Raw genomic sequence first — 19,379 nt, forward strand, 5'->3', positions numbered from 1 at the left:
ACTGCTTTATTCCCTCATTCTATTATCACTTAAAATGTTCTCAGGGATACTGCTCAATATTTTTTTCCTTCCTTCCCTTTTCTTTCTTCTTTCCTCTTTCTTTCTTTCTTTCTTTCTTTCTTTCTTTTTGCAGCAGAATAAATGAGCTAAGGAAGAGCAAAAATGAATGAATTTAAGGGAAAATATCATATCCAGTATTAAGCCTCAAGTTTCTCAAACTATTAAATCCTATTTTCCATTAAAAAATTTATAAGTAGATACATTTCAAAGTCACTGTTACTAAGAATCATTGTCAGTGGGGCCCCTGGGTGGCTCAGAGGGATAAAGCCTCTGCCTTTGGCTCATGTCATGATCCCAGGGTCCTGGGATGGAGCCCCACATTGGGCTCTGTCCTGGGATTGAGCCCCACATTGGGCTCTCTGCTCTGCGGGGAGCCTGCTTCCTCCTCTCTCTCTCTGTCTGCCTCTCTGCCTACTTGTGATCTCTCTCTGTTGAAAAAATAAATAAAATATTTTTTTAAAAAAAGAATCATAGTCAGTGATATTACATCAACTTGACCTTAAATTTGGACTTGTTAAATAAGAGCTGTGGTAGCATATAAATTTTGGAAGAATACTTACACGAAGTCAATAACAGTAAGTTTACAAGAGGCATCTATTAAGGAATTTCAGTCTCTAAATTTTTCCATACAGTGATGAATTCCTTTTTTTTTTTTTCTTTTTTCTGGTACCTTTGCTAATACTCAGGACTTAGGACAAATGATGATTTCCTCACATCTCTCTAAGGTGTTTTGTTTGTTTTCATTGTTTCTTAGACATTCCAGGTTTCTCCAAGACCTCTACGCTGAAGAAATAGGAATCATGGTATTCTTGGAAGTCATACTTTCTTCATGATCTCAAATTCTTCCAAATTCAAATGTGCAAGACAAATTCCTATCTGGCTAGAGATTAAAGGAGAAGATTCATTATCTTCCTGATTTTTGCCTCTGCAGGGCCCAGTATATGACAACTATATAAACTCCTTTCAACACATGAATGTTCAAATAACATCAAATTATATAGTATTTTTACTAAATTGACTTTTATGTAATGAAGACTCTAGAATGCCATAAGCATCAATATAAAATATAGTTCAATTTGAAGGATACTACAAGAAACTAGGAATTTCTGTTTATTCTTTCTAATGAATGTGACTTTTTACTTTCTCCTCACATATATTTATTTTTTTCCCTTCCCATATATGTACAGGATATGATCTGAATGAAATATAGTCATTAAGTGTCCTTGAATAGAAATGTGATGACATATTTGAAAAAAAAAAAAACAAAGGGTCAATTATTTTAGCAAGATAAGCAGGATGTGGTACAAAGAGGTTGTTTGGAGTAACACAGAATTTTGAAACCTGACTCTTCTTACCTATCTATAGAATCTTCTTTCATGAAGTAGAGCTAATAAATAAAGAGCTTAACCCATGGTTTGGTTTGTGTTTTATAAGTGTTAAATAAGGTCATATTTATAAAGCACTATAATGATTGACACATGGTAGATAACTTCATCAATTAGTTATAACTGGTGTTATAAGTATTAATATTAGGGAAATAAATCTTAACACTAAAACTAGATAAGGCCTAAATATTACATTTATTTCCTGCCATATTTCCCAGAATGCTTATACTATGAACAAGGACATCATGCAGATTTAGTCTTTACAGTTTCCTCACACAAAAGACAGCAGTAAAACATAAAAGGAAATAACAAACAGACTTTAAGAGCAATTAACAACTTTTTTTTTTTTTTTTTTTTTTTTTTAAATTTTTAAGCTCAGTGGTTGTGCTGAGCTGAGGTGGTCTTAGCATTACTTGTGTGGGTCCACTCAATCAGCTTCAGTCAGCTGGTGGGTTCTTGGTGACTGGTTGATCTAGGGTGGCCATGACTGTAGCCAATCCTCTCCACCCTATTTGGTTTCTCATGCTTCAGCAGAATATTTGGGACTTGTTCTCATGGTGGATTCAGGGGTGCAAACAAATGAGCATAAGCACTCAAGAATTCTTAAGGCCCAGGCTTGGAAGTGTCCTATCTCTTGCCCTACATTCTGTTAGCTAAAGTGATTGACTAGGCTAAGCCATATTCAAGGGAGTGCAGAAATAGCATCAACTCTTGTAGGGGATACTAAAAGTCATACTGTAAATGGTGTGCATATGGGAAGGGTAAGAACCTACAGTCACAACTGTAATACAACGGTCATAGAAACTGGTAACTAAAATTTGTCCTTTCTTCCTTCCTTGATTAATATACTTAATAATGTTCTGGAAGCACAGAGCTGAATTTCTAACACTTAAACTCATTGGATTTCTACAATAGAAAGGTAAAACATGGGTAGACTTGGTCATTTCCTTCCTAACCCTGGCTCTAATCATCCATGCCCCTTATATAAGAGCCTTGACAACCCCCTAGGTATATACCCTAGCATCTGGCCCATTTAGGGGGAAGAAAAGCCCAAAAAAGAAGATTTTTTAAAAAACAATTTGGCAGAAAATTTAGGGGCCTTAAGTGGCTGAAGCCTGATACCCATGGCACTGGTTCTTTTTTATGAGTATGTTCTTGGCGCTACACATTTGTTTCCCTTTGGTAAAGGACATAGGCATAGAACTCCAAAAACAGGTTTCCCTGTTTACTGAATCTGAGTAGTATGGTTAATGATACGCCTGGATTCTCTCCTTCTACTCAAATGCCATAATGATGGGACTTCATTTTAAAAATATGCCAATAGTCTGTTTCTCGAAGTCATCAAGAGTGATACAGGAGTAGAAACTAATCCCCTCCCCCAAGGTGTCAATAGATGTATGTTGGAAAGATGTTTTCAGCGCTTTCAGGTTGTACAGAGATTTCAGATTATTTCGTCTTTATTAACATTTATACATGATTGTCAAAATGATAATGGCCATTTGTATATTGAAGTCTTTACCTTGATCCATGTTGCATTAACTTCCTATTGCTGTGTAACAAATCACCATAAACTAGGCTTAAAATAACACTCATTTATTAGCTTGAAGACACAGTATGGCAGGATTCTTTGTTCATAGTGTCAAAATCAAGGTGTTGGCTGAACTGAATTCTCATCTTAAGACTTTTAGAAAATTCTATTTCTTTTTTTCATTCTTAGTTCATTCTTATTGTCTGAAGATTTTTTTTTTTTTTTTTTTTTGGTGGCTCTATGACAGAGGTTCCTATTTCATTGCTACTTGTTGCATTATATAGGCCATTACAGTTCCTAGAGGCTATTTGCTTTACTGGCCATATGGTTCTCTCCATCTTCATCCAGCAATCTTTTTGATACAGTACCAGGATTCTAGTACTTTGAATCTGAATTCTTCTCACTTACCTATTCATGCAGATTCAAATAATACATGATTAACTCAGGCCTACCTGAGTAATCCCTCTTATAAAGCCACAAAACATGACCCAGACAAGGGAATGATAGTTTACCATATAATATTGGCTTTATCAAATATCATTTTCAAAATTAACACATAAAAATTGCACATTTTTACCTTACTATAAAATATCTGTAATTGTAAATCATTGTAATTGGATTCTGAAAATCATCTAAAAATAGTCATAAATTAATATTTTTTGTATCTTGGAAAAATAGAGAATGGAGTGTGCTTCAGTGGTTCAATCAGTTAAACATCTGCCTTTAGCTTAGGTCATGATCCCAAGGTGCTGGAAGGGTCCCCACTTTGGCTCTGGGTTCCCTGCTCAGCTCTCTCTCTCTCTCCTTTTATCCCTCCCCCATGCTCATGCTCTCTCTCTTGCTTTCTCTCTCTCAAATAATAAGTTAAATCTAAAAAAAAAAAAAAAATAGAGAATGAAATGGCACTTTTTCATGACTGGGGATAAAGATAAATCACAAATAGATTGGCATAAAGAATAATAAAAATACAAACAACCACAATGACAATAATAATGGCTTTATACTTCTGAGATTCATTTAGCCCTAGTCCACTTTTCTTTCTGTGTGGTATATCTTTCTTTAAATAAAACAAGATATATTTACCATTGTCTCATTTATGAAGATTTAAGGTTTTACAATTGTTTTATAATTATAAATAATGCTAAAATGAACATCTTTGTACATATCTTTCAGGACACACATGTTGGGCTTATCTCGTGTTTATTATTAAGAATGGAACATTCCTTCACATGTCTTCTAAGACATTAGTTGCTTATTCTTCTCTGATTTCATGAGAAACTCCTTTTCAGTAATCTTTGCTCTATGTTTCTCTTATTACTTTGAAAGCCATAGTGTTAGAAATCTCTTTCAGTTTCCATTTTCTTTTCAAACTGAACACTTAAATAATCTCATCACATGGCATGGCTTTACATGTTAATGACTTTCGAATATCTATAGACACACCTACCCAACTGCTAGCTCCTACTTGAATGTCTAATAAATATCACATACTTAACATACCTTAACTGAAATCTTAATTTCTACCCCCAAATCCTTCTCCTTCCCCAGTCTTCACCCTGCCAGTTAATGAAATTTAATATTCCTAATTGCCCAGGCCAAAAATCTAAGAGCTGTCTTTATTTAACTGAAATACTTTCTTCTCAAGCTGAACCTGCTCTGTGTTGAAAACATATCTAAAATTGATGAACTTTTAACATTTCTACCAGTGCCATCTTAATCCAAAAAATTTCTTCTTGATGAATTTCTTCCTAAGTATTCTTACCTCCCTTCCTCCCAGCTTCCACACAGCATCCATAGAGATCTTTTAAAACATACATCAAGTCAGTCTGTTGATAATTACAATGACCTCTAAAATCTACTTGCCCTAGTTTATCATATAATAAAAGAATTTAGAGAACAGTTGACATTTATGAATACTGACACCCCAAATTATACTTTAAAAATACATATATATGTATATATATGTATATATATATATATATATATATATATATATATAATTTATTTATTTTAGAGGGAGAGAGGGCATGAGCAGGCAGCGTGGCAGAGAGAGAGAGAGAGAGAGAGAGAGAGATGCACTGAGCAGGGAGCCCAACACAGGGCTTCATCCCAGGACCCTGAGATCATGACCTGATCTGAAGGTAGACACTCAATCCACTGACTCACCCAGGTGCCTCCTACCAAATTATGCTTTAAAAATACCTTGTATCATATTCAATTATGATATTATCTAATATTACATTTTCTCAGAACACAACAGGATAGTAGCTAGATGTAGGCTGCACTTTGTTTAGGTAGAGGTGGGAAACTACCATATATTTGAAAAATTGTGGGTCACCTGGGTGGCTCAGTGGGTTAAAGCCTCTGCCTTCGGCTCAGGTCATGATCTCAGGGTCCTGGGATCGAGCCCCACATCGGGTCCTCTGCTCAGCAGGGAGCCTGCTTCCTCCTTTCTCTCTCTCTGCCTGCCTCTCTGCCTATTTGTGATCTCTGTCCTATAAATAAATAAAATCTTAAAAAAAAAAAGAAAAATTGTTAGATATTTTATAAAATGGGTTTGTTTACATTTTGCTTTACTTTAAATATTTATTATACATTGCAATTTCTATGTATGATTTATCCTTAGTATTCATAATTTTTCACATTAAAAATTATTTGTTAAAATCACTATGCCTTGAAATTATATTAAAATATTTTTCCTTATTATTTAAGGTGGGCCTTTTTTGAAGGACTACATATCGATTCAAAGCATCGCAGCTTCCTCCATTGTCACTCTTTATTTTACAGACCTAGGTCAACAGGTCAGTTGGACTACTGTAAGTATCAATTTGAAATGCAATATACATGTCCCACATTTTGATAGGAAAAATTTGACAGGACTATTTTTATCAAATAAATCCATAATGAAACAAAATACTGTACAGAATGGCATTTTAAGTGCTTACGATGAACTGTGGCCAAAATTTTATACAGGAATTAGAGCCATGGAAATACACCGTTGGAGGAAGGAGAATAAATTCTTTTTCTGAAATGTTGGCTCTTTTTCTGCATCCTCTGTGCATTGTTAGTTAAATAATATTTATTCAGTTTTTTCCTTCTAGGAACCGAGAGATAAGAAGAGTCTTTTGACATTGAAAAAGAGGCAATAGAATATTCAATAAGAAATGTTCTAAGGCAAAGGTTTTGGAAAATCAGAATGCAGTAGTGAGACTTCTTTGAGTTGAGTGGTCATGGAATGCCTTCAGCTCTCCTTGAAGGAGGAACTTTCAAAGTGGTGGCAACTGACTCCAATGGCATTAGAAGAGTGAAGACTACAGTGTGGAGAATTAAGAAACAGAGATTAAGATATGGAGGATTAAGGAACAGAGAAAATACTTAACACTAGTTCAAAAGCATTGACCTATTCATGAGATATGGAATTGAGAGATGGAGTAGCTTTAGTATCAAGAGGAAATACTAACTGACATTTTGTGGCAAAAAGTTAATTGATAAATAATTTTGACACTGACTTACAAAGGATAGTGCAATCATTCTATTTTTTTCAATTCAATTGTTTTATTTTATTTTATTTTTTTTTAGAGTTTTAAAGTTTTTCCAATTACATTCTACTTCATATCTGTGATGGGATTGCACTTTTAATATTTTATATATTCAGATAGCTTTTCTTTTTGCCATCATTAACAATCCACATAATCAGACATAGCGCTTTAAGTTTTCCATAAAAACACTCAATTTTTAAAATTATTGCAAACACAAGACAGCTAATTTGTTATAACTTAATTCTCAAATAGAGAAATTCAAGTTTGCATTTATTAGAATATTGTCACAGCTTTTATTTTTCAGACAATATCTCCTTTAATAAAAATTATTTTTCTGTACTTAGCTCATTATTTATATTTTGGTGTTATTGGTAAAGTAGTTCCTTTAGTTTTCAAAGTTCCTTGGTTGAGCTTTTCAGTATTAGTTTGTTGCATAAAAAAACCTGAGTTTAGAGTATTCTGAATCCTTGTAAAGTATAATATTTATAAAAAAGCCTGCTAATGCATGAATTATGTAAGCAAAGGGTTTAATACTTAAATGTGATATCAACAGACCTTTACTAAAGGAGATTTTGGACAAGCACTTTCTGATATCCAAAGGTTAAAATATTCATAGCCTCTGTCCACATTATGATGAAAAGGAAATTCTGTCTACAGAAGTTTTGTCATGACTAGTGACATTAATGGTGAGTTCATTAGAAATTCCAACTGCATCATTTGGATAAGCACTGAGCAGAGAAAGTAAAGTGCTAAGGTGGAATTCTAGGACAATTGTACTAGAAAATTACAGCTTATTTGAAAGGAAAATCATTTAGGTGACAAAGAGAACTCTGGAAATAGAGTGAATATTTTTAAATCAACCCTATTGTTCACACCATCTTTTGCTCCAAATGAGTCAATCCTATTAAATGCTAAAAATATACACATTACATTGCAATCATACCCACTTTATATCTACTAAATTATACAATAAAAGCAATATTTACCACTCATAACATTCTTGTACATTTATAAAATACTTCTATATAAAAGCATTATCATAGGGTTAGATTTTCTTGGATTTCTGGTTTTTTTTTTTTTTTTGATACAATCTCTATAGCAAGGTCAAAATTAAGATTTTAAGAATATTTTTCATCAAGTAGCAGTGTGCTGTCACGGAATATTGAGAAAATATTTGCCTCATTGAACTTATTGAAAGACAGGATAGAAGGTTAGTATAATAATCCTCATTATATAGATCTTATTAATTAAAGATCCAATTCACTTTTCACCATTTTTATGTTCATTCCTGTGTGTCCTATAGTTCTATGCAATTTATACCTTGCAAAGATTCAGATATCTACTACCACAATCAGATACAGAATTGTTCATCCCCACAAAAGAACTCTTTCATATTAATCTCTATATTTATATACTCGTTTCCATATTCCATATCCTGGGGCAACCACCAATCTGTTCTTCATTTCTCTATTTTTGTCCTGTGTCAAATGCTATAAACAAAATTAGACAGTCTTTCAATTTTTTTTATATTGATGTTTAATTTTCTCTAAGTGTAGTGTTTTGGGGATCCATCCTGTTTATTATATGTATCAATACTCAGTTCCTTTTATTGGTGAGTAATATTTGGTTGTAGGAATGTAGCAGTTTGTTTATCCTTCACCCCCTGACAGGCATTTGGGTTGCTTTCAGTATTTCACAATAAATAAAACTGTTATCAGTTTTGTGTAGGTATTTTATGAACATAAGTTTTCATTTATCTGGTACACACTGTTGAGTTTTAAGAGTACCTTTTACAGTCTAGATAAAGTATTTTGTCTGCTAAGTGGTTTGCAAATATTTCCTCTTAGTCTTAGCTTGTCTTTCCATTCTCTGAATAAGATTTATGGTTGTCTTTTTTTTTTCTTTTCTTTTTTTTTTGTGCAAAAAGTTTTCAAGTTTAGTGCAGTGTAAATTGCTAGTGTTTTAAGGATTTTGTCTTTGCTGCCATATGTAAAAACCCTTTGCTTTGTTCTAGATTTGGGAGTTTTCTCTTGTGTTTTCTTCTAATAGTTTAATAGTTTTTTATGTTTTACATTTTAATCAGAGTCTATTTTTATTGTAAAGAAATACCTAATTTTATCACCAAGCTTAGTATTTTCTTTCAATTTGTTTCCTGTGTTCTACAATTCTCCTGTTCTGTTTTTTTTTTTTTTTCCCCATTTGGAATTAGTTGTCGTGTTTTATTTTCTATTAGCCTCTTGGTTATTTTGGTTATATGTATATATATATTTTTTACCAACTGTCCTGATTACCCAAGAGATTATAACATTCATCTTTAAAATACTGAACACTAATAAAATTTGTTTAATTTAGGTTTACTGATGTGAAAATACTTCATAGATAATTGAATGACTTTATGATATTTAATCGCTTTCTAACTAACCTTCTATTGTGGTATATTTTAGTTTTCTAGGTACTGTTAAATAAAAATCCACTATTATAAATTTATATGTCAATAATTATTTAGATTTATAATTTTTACTTTAATTTAGTTATTCCTTCTAATGCTGAGTTTATATCTGTGAGCATTATCATTCTTCATGGAGAACGACTTTAGTGATTTATTCTAGTTCTGCTGTTGATGAATTTTCTCAACTTGGTTTATCCTAACATGTATTTATTTAACTATTTGGGGAGAATGTTTTTCTGGAAAAAATAATTCCATATAAGCAGTTATATTTGTCTTCACTTTACAAAATTTCATTATTTTGATTTTTGATTCCCAAGTTCCTGTTGAAAAGTCCACTATGCTCTTTGGAAATAATGTGTCTTTTCCCTGGTTCAAATTAAATTTCTCTTTTGTTTGACACTGTTTGACTATGATGCCCATAGTTACAATTATGTTTCTATTTATCCTGCTTTGGGTTTATAGTGTTATGCTGTTTGGTATAAATATTTAATTTGAAAAATTATCATAATCACTTTAGCATCTCATTTTCCACTGTTCTCTTTGTATTCTCCTCCTGTGATTCATATTTCAATTCCATATTTTTCTTATTGGAGGTCTCAAGTATCTGCTAAAATACTCAAAACTTTTTTTATTTTTTTGAGTATATAAAAGATAATTTTTAAATGTGTCTCATAATTCTACTATGTAGATCTTCGGTTTATCTCTTTTGAATATCTCCTGTTTCTTTTGGATATGATTACAGTATCTTTACTCCTGTTATACATTTATATTTCTGACCTAGTGCAGGAAATTATATATGAACAACTTGGTGTCTTTTTTTTTTAAGATTTTATTTATTTGATAGAGAGAGAAAGAGTATAAGCAGGGGGAGTGGCAGGCAGAAGGAAAGGGAGAAGCAGGCTCCCCTCAGCAAAAGGGGACCCCTATGTGGGACTTGATCCCAGAACCCTGAGATCATGACCTGAGCCCAAGGAAGTTGCTTAACCAACTGAGCCATCCAGGCACCCATGAACATCTTGTAAAGGCAACTTGAGGCCTAGAATCATGTTACTCTGCTGTCAAACTGATTTGACAAATCTGATCATCAGTTTGACAAACTGATCATCCTCCAGGTAGACTAATGCCATTTGGTCTAGGTGTCTTAATCCAGTTGATGGCTGTAATGATTTCAGGCTGAGCTTTAGTACCTGTAAAGACAGATCTCCTTCTGCTTCATCATGCCTCTAGATCTTAACCCAAATCCTGGTGATTTTATAAGACCATTTCTGTCTTTAAAAGGTGCCAACCAACAATTTTTGTCCCTCCCTTCTCAGGCACCCTCTAAAGATTTAGTCTTCTTAGGATGCTATCAGACTTCAAATCCTAGAGTCCATCACTATTCTTGAGTCTTATTTAAAAAATCCTGACCTTCTATTTCTCAATGACTCAGTAGCTCTTTGAACCCTGAAAAACATTTTGATCAAGTTTTCAAGCTGATGGTTTGAATGGTTTGAATAACAATGGTTTGAATAACCTAGAATAAAATTCTTCCTTACATGTTATGAATATAATGGTTGAATTAAAACAAAACAAAACAAAAGAAAAACTTCTTTTAATATTATATTAACTTCAGTGATTTTCATTCAGTACAAAGTGGTATCACTGCTGAGAAATTCTCTCATAATTTAAATAGCTCTCCCATCATTAGAAGATTAAGGATGGTACCACTTTATTTTATCAGTAATTTTCAACAACTCTGAAATATGCAATTTATTTTGTTTTCAACTGTCAGTTGTAATTTTAAAAAATAAGTAAAGCCAACACCATCCCAATAATAATAGCACTAAGAAGTTTTCTTTTCTTCGAGAGGATGAAATGCATTAAGCTCAGTCTAAGCACAAAGATTCTAATCAGTTCTCAACAATTGTAGCTGTGTGTTTCAAATTACATTTCTAAAACATCTTATTGTCTTCTTCCTTTTTCGATTTAGACATCCCAAGTTGAATATTCCACTGAAGTTCCAAAAAAAAAAAACTCAGTTACCTAGGATGCCTTGTATCCTATGCCTTCTATCAGTTTAAATTTTACATTTATTTATTTTTTTTAAAGATTTTATTTATTTATTTGACAGAGAGAGATCACAAGCAGATGGAGAGGCAGGCAGAGAGGGAGATAGAGGGAAACAGGCTCCCTGCTGAGCAAAGAGCCCAATGCCGGACTCTCGATCCCAGGACCCAGAGATCATGACCTGAGCTGAAGGCAGCGGCTTAACCCATTGAGCCACCCAGGCGCCCTAAATTTTACATTTAAAGCAGCACATTAGTTTAGTACAGTGATCATTCTATAAAGGCAAAGCATGAAAATAATTTCATATTAGACATAAATTGGAATTTAAAAGTAGTATAATATATATAATTATATAATTATAACTTATTTATGGTATAGCTATGTTATATATATACATATAAAAGTACATTATATATAAATTATAACTATGATTATATATTATATAATATAGATGTTATATATATTTATCTTCAAGGTAAGAAGAAAGTATATATGCTTATTTTGAATATATAACTTCTAGCAAACTTTTGGTTTATAATGGACTTCCTAGTCTTTATAAATTCATCTGATATCCTAGGGCTTATAACTGTCATATTTATTTATTTGGCTTTGGTTTTGGATTTGCTTCTTTTTAGTAGGAGAAGAATTTTTTTTTTTTCAGAAGTATGTCTTATTAATATTTCTCTATCTGGTCCTTGTTTTTTATTTACTTTACAGCTATTTTCTGATTATTTTCTAAGTTTAATAAAACATTTCTTTCCCCTTTTTTTTTCCTATTTGCACCCAAATGGACCTTTTTTTTGAAAGATGCATTGTCCAAATGTTATTTCTTATCATTCTCTACTGCTTTCAGGTCAGGATATAGCCTTCATACTTTACTACTGTTTTAACCTCCATGTTTCAGCATGAATAATATTTATGATAAAATATTGGGCCTCCCTGAACATATTACTGTAAGCCAGCAGGTTCTCCTGATTTATTTTTAGGGTATGATGGAGATAAGACTGTAGTTTAATTTCCTGATCCAAAGAAACTTCATATTTGTGATAGCATTTTTATTAACTTAATAAAGAATGACATGTGGTCAAGGTTAACTATTTTTCATAACATTTTTCATTACTGATATATTACCAGAGGATTTGCTCAAAATTAACTTGACTAGAGATGGCATTGAAATAAGTATTTTTAGCTTTTTGTTGTAATAAAATAATTACTCTAATTCAGGAGTATTAACTGAACTCTATTATCAGACATGCAAAAGTGGTAAATACTTTTCTTTACCTCTGAATAGTCAGGCATATTGTATGCCATAAATTAATACAGTTTAACAGTAAAAAAGTTGCTTTGTACTGACTTAATCAGATGTTGCATGTTTACCTCATATAAAAGTCTTCCATGTGTAATGGGATGGAAAAAGTATACCTTAAGAAACCTACGTATAAAAATGTTTATACTTGGGGCACCTGGGTGGCTCAGTGGGTTAAAACCTCTGCCTTTGTCTCAGGTCATGGTCCCAGGGTCCTGGGATCAAGCCCCGCATCAGGCTCTCTGCTCCTCGGGGAGCCTGCTTTCTCTTCTCTCTCTCTGCCTGCCTCTCTGACTACTTGTGATCTCTGCCTGTCAAATAAATAAATAAAATCTTTTTAAAAATATTTATACTTGTGTGTATACATACACACAGACATAAATATATATATATATATATATATATATATATATATAACATGCATATATATCATGTATTCTAACCATGTAGTTATACAAAGTTCTAATGGGAAATAACATAATTTCTAATCAACATGCACACCTGGATATTTGAGTAAAACGTGCAGCTTTAAGTTTTTCTTTCTTAGAAAATGAGATTTGGCAAAGACAAAGCAAAGGAGTAATGGCAGTTGAATTTATCATTGTCATGTCTGAATTCTTCCTCTTTGAACACTCAGAGATAAATTATTTTCTTTTTTCTGTATCAATTCCAGAGTGACTTTAGCCTGGTTTTAGCATCAAAAGAAAACTAATAATGGACCATCATAGATTTAGAAAACTATCAGAAAGCCAGTTGCCAGAGAATCTTTATACAATCAATCTTGTTTCCAATTATCTTTCCAAATCTTAATGATTATCTCTCTATAGATCAGATATCTCTCTCCATATATAAGGTTGACTCAACTCCAGAATTCAGAAGGCAATCCTTTTAACTATCTACTTAGACTCATTAGAATTAAAGTCTAAAATTTCCAGAAGAGAAAATTATTTTTTTTCAATTTGAATCGATGTCAAATCAATTAAATTCAAGACGACCCAGCTGTGTAAATTGGGAAAAAAAAATAAAAGTCACTGAGGCTAATTCCATTCAGTGATAAGAACAGTTCACATTGAAGATGGAGTGTAAATGGGTTTGGGGAGACACAAAGAAATATATTTACGATAGTTTGGTTGGTTAAATGAAAACCACTGTGTACAAATTATGAAGAAATAATTACATTAGTTTCATTATTTGTTTTTATTTTAAATTCACCACTTACAATTGTCCTTTCCTTAAGTCTTAGCTAGTTATTTTAAGTAAGACTCCTTGTGAATTATATTAGCACCTAGTATAATTCATTTTAAAGAACAGATAATGCTATGTGTCCCTTTTACAACAAGTTCATTCAGCAGGCTAAGTCTGTAGACATGCTTATTGTGTTTTTATGTAAATCTTAATAATATCTACAAAAATTTATTTTTTAATTTAAATCAGCTTCTTATTTTCAGGTATTTTTGGCTGAATACACAGGACCTCTGCTGATATATCTCCTCTTTTATTTGAGGATCCCATACATATATGACATGAAGGAGAGCTCCGGAAGATTATGCCATCCAGTGGTACAGTACGTAATATATGTAGTACCTCTAGATAAATTAATACACAGATAAAATTTTAAAGTTTGTTTATAAACCAAATTAAAGTGGGTTACATTTAAGAAAATATATTTTAAGTAACTTTAAATAATGTATACACATGAGCTTGCAAATTTATAAACAAGGAACAAGTAAGTATACCTTAAAGCATAGATAATGTTAGTTCATAATGATCACAGTGAAAGAAATCTGGATATTTAAAGTTATAAAGTTGTGAGGTCATATATAAAGGGCTTAAGATATAAAACTAAATAAAATAATAAAATATGTACTTTTCATGGGCAACATTTATAGGAAAGAAACAATGACCTAAAAAACAGGAAAAAACAGAAGAGTTTTATGTTACCTTTAGTAAGTCAAAATTCAAAATAAATTTTACTTTAAAGTAAAAAGTAAAAGTAAAGTACAGAAAAAGGTGAGGGTGATTATCCAAGCAGAATATATAACATACTGTGAGAATAATCTCTCTGTGTGTCTCTCTCTCCCTCCACCTACCAAATTGAAAAGTAAGAGAATAATTATTATTCAAGACACCACACTGAGATGTGGTGTTAGCAATTTGTTAAAAACATAAAAAAGAACCTTATTTAATGACTAAACTCTAAATAAATTAAGAAAAAATATTTAGGTCATAAGGACATAAGGATACTAAAAGAGAGTGATACGACTCCTAACTTTCTCATATCATATAGAGCTTTCCTTTACACTTAATTTCTGTACCACAGCTGCACTTTCTTGTCTCCGATACCTACTATGTTCCCTTTCATGCATTGACATTGACACACATTATCCCTCCTCCTTCATCCCAGTAAGCTCTTTCTTATCTCTTACATAAGCTTGAAATAGAAGTTCAGTATTTCTTACCCATGATAGCTATTCCTATTCTTCCCAATGCAAGTATGCCACTGAAATGTTCTTCCTTTCTACAATTTATTACTTTAAAATTATATGTTCACATAATCACTTGTTTGTGTATTTCCCTCTATAAAGTCCTAAAATGGATGTACTTTGGTGTCCATTTTATTTCCACTGCTTAACATTACCTGATTTACAGGAAACACTCAATAGGAATATTTTGAATGATAGATGAACCAATTGCAAACATATTTATTTCACATTGAGAAATTCTAGGTTATTAAAGAGAGGAACCTGACCTGGGTGGGAGTTCTGAGGTGGCTTTTCTAAGAAAGTGGCATTTGAATTATTTCTTTGTTTTCTGGAGCAATGAATCAGATTTTAAATAGGAAATTTCATGTGCACATGATTTATGGTACAAAGAAATTTGGTGCTTTGTAGGAGTAAAAAGAAATCTAGTATGGCAGAAGCGAAGAGAGGCAAGGGAAATTGGTTCTTAGGGATGATGGTCAAGTTGTGCAGGGCCTAGTGGAACATTACCAATTTTCTCTCTAGTGAAGGGAATAAGGGAATGACCAATTTGTTTAGAAAGTCTGGGGTGGAAAGTTCAATATAAAGACAATGTAAAGACAATATAAATGTACTCATATTTTAGATCAACATATTACATCTACTAGATATATAACGCATCATAAAAAAAAAAAAAAAAACACTTATTTTCCTAGTGGCATTCTAAAGAAATTGACTGACAGTTGGTTACTATTCTTAAACACAAACACAGAATGTTTTATAACATCTCAGTGATAAAAATGTGCACTATGTTGTTCCAAAATAGCAAATATGTTAAGTTTGTAGGAAATCATTTCAGAGCAGATACACACAAACACACAAACTACTTGTGAAATTTAAGTGTCTAGCAGAGATCTATAAAATAATCACATGGTTTCTGAGGCAACCCAACTTTAAGATGAGTGACTACTATTTCTCAAAGTTAAGAAGATGAAATTTCAAATGCTGTGTCCATTTGCTCCACACTCTGTTAATTCTCCAAAATGGCTTTGAATCATTTCACAGAGTTCAAAAATATTTTTCTGCTAGCTTAGATCTACATGTGACTCAACTACCACAAAATTCTTCGGATTGCTTAGAAATTTTTGCACCCTGGAACTAAGGCAGTATTACCTATATTACCTCCATCCCCATCAAGTAATGAAAAGGGGACGCACCGTTTGGTGAAACGGATCCAGTTAAACTTGTTTGAACTTTATTCAATCAACAGTAGTTAAGATAGGGGACACATACTTGAAATTGTCAAGGTCTCTCTTGCCTTAGGGATCAAATGAACTGCTTGCACTGAGGCTGAGACCACACCTCCCTAAGGACTTCTAACTGCATCATCAGGGATGGAAGAGCAGTCCTAGAAACCTTTCCTATACATAGGACACACAGCTGGATCATCTGCCTTGACTGCAAGAAGATATGTCTATTTGGACACTTAAATTTCTGCTTAGGTCCTCCACATTATTAACCTCATACTTTCAAGCCATCCCTCTTCTCTCATACATCTTGATAAACCCCACAGTTTATCTGTGCTGCTTTCACAGAGTCCTTCCCAATTCCTGGAATTCTTCTACCTCTGCAATTCAAAGTCCGTTAATAGCAAAATCTCTTATGTCTTCAGCATTTTATTCGAACATTGTCTTCATATTCTTCCACAAGAGAAACTTGGCATAGTTCTATAAAACTGAGACAGTGTTTTTTCTTTTCTTTTCTTTCTTTTCTTTTTCTTTTCTGTTCCTTTCTTTTTTCTTTTCTCTTCTTTTCAAGATTTTATTTATTTGAGAGAACCAATGATCTGGGAGAGGAGGAGGGACCAGAGGAAAAGGGATAAGCAGACTCCCCATTGAGCAGGGAGCCCCCTGGGCTCAATCCCAGGACTCTGAGACCATGAACTGAGTGGAAGGCAATTGCTTAATCAACAGCCACCCAGTGACCCCAAGACTGTGTTTTCTTTCACAGTACTCTTATCTTGAAACATATGTGATAAGGGATGAGTTTGTTTGTTTGTTTTAATTATAATTGGGAAAAAGAACTGGACTCAAACCTATTCATGGATATTCACCTAGTTTAGCACTGCACAGAGAAATAGTGGATATTTGAAGGGAAGTCAACCATAATTAAATGGAAATATTTGCAATGAAATCAAACATGGTGAGTTACCAACACTGTGCAAAGTAACATATCATATGGTTTCACTTATTTGTGGAGCATAAGAAATAACATGGAGGACACGGGGAGATGGAGAGGAGAAGGGAGTTGGGGAAAATGGAGGGGGAGACAAACCATGAGAGTAACATGCATCCAAAGAGAAGATAGAGCTGTATGTACTATACCAGTATAACATCAGAAAAATAGGCTAACTAATTTAATCATAGCATGAACTAAAATTTCTCGTTTAGTCCTCTGCTAAAGAGCTGGACGTAACCTCACTTTATGCTTTCTTAGAAAGAAGAAAATTTTATCATTCAAGTATATATTCCTATGAAGAACAAAAAAGGTAGGAGAGATACTGATTCCCTTATGAATCCTTTGAACCTACAATTCTCAAACTTTCCTAAATCACAACCTTTCCTTTTTCTTGTCTTCCTGTCTAGAAAGCTCTGCCCCTGGATATCCATACTTTGTTTTTGATTTCTCACAGAATTTGTCTATTATTTAGAGAAATACATACATAGAAAATGCCTCTCCCTTAATAGGTGCACACTTATTTTTTTTTTTTATGAATTAGTGAGTAGTAGTAAATTCACTGATGATTTAGGCAGGTTGGTTTATGTTTATCTATTCATTTTTCCAAAAGTCACTATTATTATTAACCAGAAATCATTATTTCATTCTGTTAAAATAAAATCCCATGAATATTCAATGTTTGTACATACAGTAAATGATATGCTGATTTTTCTGTTCAAGCTTTATTGATTTAAGTGTGCAATTTTTGATCCATATTGATTTTCTTAAATAGCAACAACGCTTTTTGAAATTTTATATTTTATCAAAATCAATATGGATTTTAACAAAAATATATTTTAAGCATAATCCATAAAATATACTTCTATAAATCATATCTGACATTTACTTTTAAAGCAATTTATAGATGACAACAAGAGCTTTTCAATTGGAAAGCAGAAACAAAAAGAAACACACAAAGAGACAACGAAAATACTACAATTTGTTAGGGAGGGAAAAAACAAACATAAACTAAAGGAAACAAAAGCTGTACTGACTCCATAAATAAATAAATTCAAACCTTTCAATGTATGGTTCTTGCTAAAGGACAACCAGACGATAAAAAGCTATTCTGAATACTATAAAATGTCAAATGAATTCTAAGTAGATTTTGAATATTTTTAAAACTTGTGCATCTTTTTCTCTGGCATCAGTTTGTTCCCTGTATTTATAGGTCTGATTTTGCTTTTTTGTGTGTTTATTCATTTTATTTTTTAGACTCCACATGAATGAAATCATATGCTATTTGTCTTTCTCAATCTGACTTATTTCACTTAGCATAATACCCTGTAGGTCCATCCATGTTGTCTTCAATGGCAGAGGGGAGACGATTGAGGAATCAGGAAAAATGGGTAAAGGGGAATGGGAGATACAGGCCTCCAACTACGGAGTATATACATCACAGGAGTGAAAGACACAGTATAAAGAATACAGTCAGTGATATTATAATAGCATGTGTGATGATAGATGACAGGTACAGTTGTGGGGATCATAGCATAATGTAAAACTCTTAAATCACCATGTTATACATATAAAATTAATGTAACATTGTATATCAGCTTTAGAGAAAAAACCTTGTATATTTTCTGCTTCATTTATAAGGCATTTTGTTATGAGTGCATTTATAATTATATATTGTTGGAGTAGATGTGAGCATACAGATGATGACTGGTATAATAAAATATTTTGAGCGTCATTAGAAGTAAATTTATAGAAACTATTGTGACAATACTGTTCTTGTGAAATAAATTTAGAAAATTCCTAGAATAAATGTATTAAAATAAGCATTCATGTTTTGATTATTAGAAACATTTCTTAATAAATATATAATATTTTAGTAAACTAACAAAAATTGTCCTGTGTCTAAGGCAAGCCAGACTTTTGGAAGGGAACTTACTATGTTCATGTTTTACTTTCTTTCTAGCTTGGCTTGCTTCTGTCATTGTATACACTATATCCGATACCTTTTGGAAACCTTATTTGTCCATAAAGTTTCTGCAGGACATACGCCTTTGAAAAATTTGATAAAGGTGAGATTGATATGTTTGATAATTTTAATTATTATTGGGAAGTTTTGTGTATTGGGTCATCCATAAAATGGTACAATCATATTTATTTTCCTCATGCTTAGATTATTCTGTTCAACTGTGTTATCATATCTTAATCAGCTGCTCCTGAAATGCCACTTCCTGAGTGACCTGTTTCACTGGAGCAGTGTTCAATAACTCTACATTAAAGATTTGCCATGTCTTTTTGTTACAAGCCATGCATGCTCAGGCACTCTTTTTTTTTTATTTCTTTTTTTTTTTTTTTTTTTTTTTTTTTTCATAGAG

At 32.5% G+C, this 19,379-nt stretch overlaps 1 protein-coding gene across 2 annotated transcripts in view; it reads left to right on the forward strand.

The window, feature by feature from the left end:
• Positions 1-19,379, forward strand: part of TECRL (trans-2,3-enoyl-CoA reductase like) — a 102,945-nt gene that overhangs the window by 57,195 nt on the left and 26,371 nt on the right. The window contains exons 4-6 of one of the 2 annotated variants that reach the window (XM_059160301.1): positions 5,686-5,774; positions 13,762-13,877; positions 18,971-19,076. In XM_059160301.1, the coding sequence (XP_059016284.1) occupies positions 5,686-5,774; positions 13,762-13,877; positions 18,971-19,076 (311 nt within the window). Of the gene's footprint in view, positions 1-5,685; positions 5,790-13,761; positions 13,878-18,970; positions 19,077-19,379 lie in introns of both variants that reach the window. The other variant, XM_059160293.1, reaches the window with a different exon arrangement.

The sequence above is a fragment of the Mustela lutreola genome, chromosome 1 (genome assembly GCF_030435805.1).
Source record: "Mustela lutreola isolate mMusLut2 chromosome 1, mMusLut2.pri, whole genome shotgun sequence".
Lineage (NCBI taxonomy): Eukaryota > Metazoa > Chordata > Mammalia > Carnivora > Mustelidae > Mustela > Mustela lutreola.